Source organism: Triticum dicoccoides, chromosome 4B (assembly GCF_002162155.2).
Source record: "Triticum dicoccoides isolate Atlit2015 ecotype Zavitan chromosome 4B, WEW_v2.0, whole genome shotgun sequence".
Taxonomy (NCBI): Eukaryota; Viridiplantae; Streptophyta; class Magnoliopsida; order Poales; family Poaceae; genus Triticum; species Triticum dicoccoides.
The window spans coordinates 629,116,810-629,120,244 of NC_041387.1; the positions used below are offsets into that span (position 1 = coordinate 629,116,810).

At 56.5% G+C, this 3,435-nt stretch overlaps 1 protein-coding gene across 1 annotated transcript; it reads left to right on the plus strand.

The window, feature by feature from the left end:
* Positions 1-416: 416 nt before the first annotated feature.
* LOC119291882 (expansin-like A1) lies at positions 417-2,466 on the plus strand. Its single transcript, XM_037570698.1, has 5 exons — positions 417-791; positions 916-1,025; positions 1,161-1,345; positions 1,587-1,719; positions 1,823-2,466. Exons 1-5 carry the CDS (start codon positions 641-643, stop codon positions 2,069-2,071), a joined length of 828 nt encoding a protein of 275 aa, XP_037426595.1. The 5' UTR covers positions 417-640; the 3' UTR covers positions 2,072-2,466.
* Positions 2,467-3,435: the final 969 nt, after the last annotated feature.

Here is a 3,435-nt window from a genome sequence, read left to right on the forward strand (position 1 = left end):
ACGGGTGGCATCGTCCCCGACCCCCACCGTATCACGCGATCCCTCCCTTTTCCCTTCCGTTTCTTGTCTGCTTCCCGTGCGCCGTTTCCCCGCACGGCCGCCCACCCTCGTGGCATCGGCATCGGCCATGTTGCCGCGCGCATGTACACCTCCTGCTCTGCTCTGCTCGCCCCTGTCGCCGGCCCGGCCGGGGCGCTGTCCATCGTCGCGTCGACATATACGGCCGGCCCGCGCGTACCCTCCCGTCGCCGTCGCGCCGTCCGTATCGGCACGTGCCCTGTCCTCACCTCCATGTACCGTACCTACACACAATTATACCTGCCTGAGTGCTCACTACTACACTACTTACTCCAGGTAAGATACCACTACTGATACTACTACTGTGAAAGGCGTGCGTGCGAGAGAAGTGGAGGAAAACGTGCAGTGCGGGCGTGTGTGAACCCGCTCCTCTGTTTTTGCGTGAGCTGCAGCGCAGGGCATATGGGTCGGGACTGACTCGGGGCGGTGGTGGTGGTGGTGTATATAACCAGTCGTCACGAACAAGAATCATCCTAGCTCCCATCTCTCTCTCTCTCTCTCTCTCTCTGAGCTTCTCTCTGCTCTGCTTCATCAAGGAAAGGAAAGGAAAGGAAAGGAAAAGATGGCCGTCTCTGTCTGCCTCAGCGCCTCCCCAACCATTCTTCTGCTCCCGCTCCTCTTCCTCCTCACCATCCCGTCGCTCGCCTCCGCCTGCGACCGCTGCGCGCGCCACTCCAAGGCCGCCTACTACACCTCCTCGCTCACCCTCGCCGGTACGTGCCCCCACCCATGGATGATGGATCATGTATGGATCCCTCCACTTGCTCTGTTTCTGGTTTCTGCCCGTGTGTTGTGTGGGTTCCGAGTTCTGATTGGGTTTGCCTTTGTTGCGTGCAGCCGGCTCTTGCGGGTACGGCACGGCGGCCGCCTCCTTCAACGGAGGCCTGCTCGCCGCCGCCGGCCCGGCCCTGTACCGCGGCGGCGTCGGCTGCGGCGCGTGCTTCCAGGTACCAACAAATCTTGTGCCCAACGGCTTTGGCTTGTCTACTGGATTCACTTGCTTCTTGATCGTCGGCTTGCCCAAGAACTGGGCTATCTCGATTCCTTGACTAATCGGATTGGTTTCGGTGTGCCGTTCTCAGGTGAGGTGCAAGGACAAGAAGCTCTGCAGCGGGGCCGGCGCCAGGGTGGTCGTGACGGACCGCGCCAGGATGAAGACGAACCGCACGGACCTGGTGCTGAGCAGCCCGGCGTTCGCCGCCATGGCCCGCCCCGGCATGGCCGCGCGCCTCACCAAGCTCCGCGCCGTCGACGTCGAGTACAAGAGGTAAAAGTGAAAGTGAAACCACCTCTAGCTCTCCTTTTTCACCAACCGCGCGCCATGTGCTAGTAGTACTGTCTTTTTACCACCTTTCAACGCTGTAATAAGTAAAGAGAAACGAGGCAAATAGTCTCCACCGAACGTGCCACCATAAATAAGCACAGGACACGATTTGTCTTTACAGTAGTTACTAGGACGACCTAGACTTGGAATGCTAAAATTTGCCGGTGTTGATGCGCGTGTGCAGGGTACCGTGCGAGTACAAGGGCAAGAACCTCTCGGTGCGGGTGGAGGAGCGGAGCCGCGCGCCCAGCGAGCTCGCCGTCCGGTTCCTCTACCAGGGCGGCCAGACCGACATCGTCGCCGTCGACGTCGCCAAGGTAAGCAACAATCAACGGCAATCCTCCCCCATCCTCCCCAAGAAGGCAAGAACCACTGCCGTGTTTGTTTCTGACTGAATTTCATTGGTGGTGATGGATGCAGGTCGGGTCGTCGAGCTGGAAGTTCATGACGCGGGAGCACGGGCCGGCGTGGAGCACGAGGCAGGCGCCGGCGGGGCCGCTGCAGTTCAGGGTGGTGGTGACCGGCGGGTACGACGGGAAGTGGGTGTGGGCGGACCGGGAGGTGCTGCCGAGCCGGTGGCGCGCCGGCGAGGTCTACGACACGGGGGTCCAGATCACCGACGTCGCGCAGGAGGGCTGCTTTCCGTGCGACACGCAGGAGTGGAGGTGAAAGCGAAGGAGACAAAGAGCCAAAGAAGAAGAAGCTGCTGGCTCCTCGTTTTGGCCGGGCTATGAACGCACGAAGGATCACAGCACAACACCACACCAGAGATTAGTTTAGTTTAACACTTAACACCAGATGATGACTCATAGGATCCTCCTGATGATCCATCGGCCACTTTTGCTGCCGCCGCTCTTTTCTTTTTCTCTTTGTTTTGTGAGCCTTCTGTATGTACATGAGCTGCTGACGTGAAGATAAGCAAATTAAGTAGAGCATCCGATCCCGGGGAGTGGTAATATATAGAGGACGGCGAGGCTATGTGTGTTGTAGCTTTGCTGCTTGAACAACTTGTCCCGATGGGTGACTATTGACTAGCGTTGCGTTGCAAGTCGCCGCGACGCTCGTTTCAAACGGCTCACATGCTGCGGCCATGATGAAACTAGTAGTCGTTAATCTTTGCAGCTTCCGCTGACTTAGCAGCCCAATCTTCATCAATGGCTCTGAGCTGTATAGCACGCGTCGGCCATTGTTACTATTATGGAGTTGCTTTAGATGCTTGTGTACAACCTCGTAATGTAGGCCGCAATCTTGCTAGAGAAGTTGATGGAAGTATCTAAGCTGCTTGCAAATTGAGTTATCGTGATCTTGCTAGCCAAGGTAATGAAAGTATCCGAACAGCTTGTGGATGGAGTTCTAAACTTGCCTCAAATTCGAGTTCAAACCAGTAGATCCTACCGATTAATTGTTGCAACCCGGTTGTCAAACGCTCAGACCAAGCGCGTCCGGGCACTGACCGGTCACGCCTCAAATTTCCTCTCCACATCCGCGCATCTCAAATCTGGAACCATATATCCATACTATCCGGAACCATATATCCATACTAAGCATGCACCACAAGAAATCTATGTGATCAAACAACGCACAACGAAACCGGCATCAAACGAACAAGCAAACACACATAAACGAACTATACATCATCCAATAGACCATCAGAGTTCATCGCCGGACAGGTTCTTAACTCCAACAACTAAAAAATATATAAAAACTTAGGAGGAGGAGCGTCTTCACCACTTCCTTCTCGGGCCTTTCCCTTTCCGGTCGCCGAGGTAGTTGTACGTGTCCACCGCTGGTGAAGGATCTTAGTCGTCGGACGAGGAGGTGGAGTTGTGGTGGTGGTCGTCGACTTCGGAGTCGGAGAGGACGATCAACCCATTCATCTGGCGGGCGGCCCTGTCTTGCCGCCGCTTCAACTTCACGAGCCGAGCCGCTTTCGCCGCTGCCTACTTCGCACTTCGACTACTCTATGGCAAGCCGGAGCGTCTCCTCGTTCTTCGCCGTAGGTGGCGAGCATCCGTCTCCGCCATCGTGAGCGA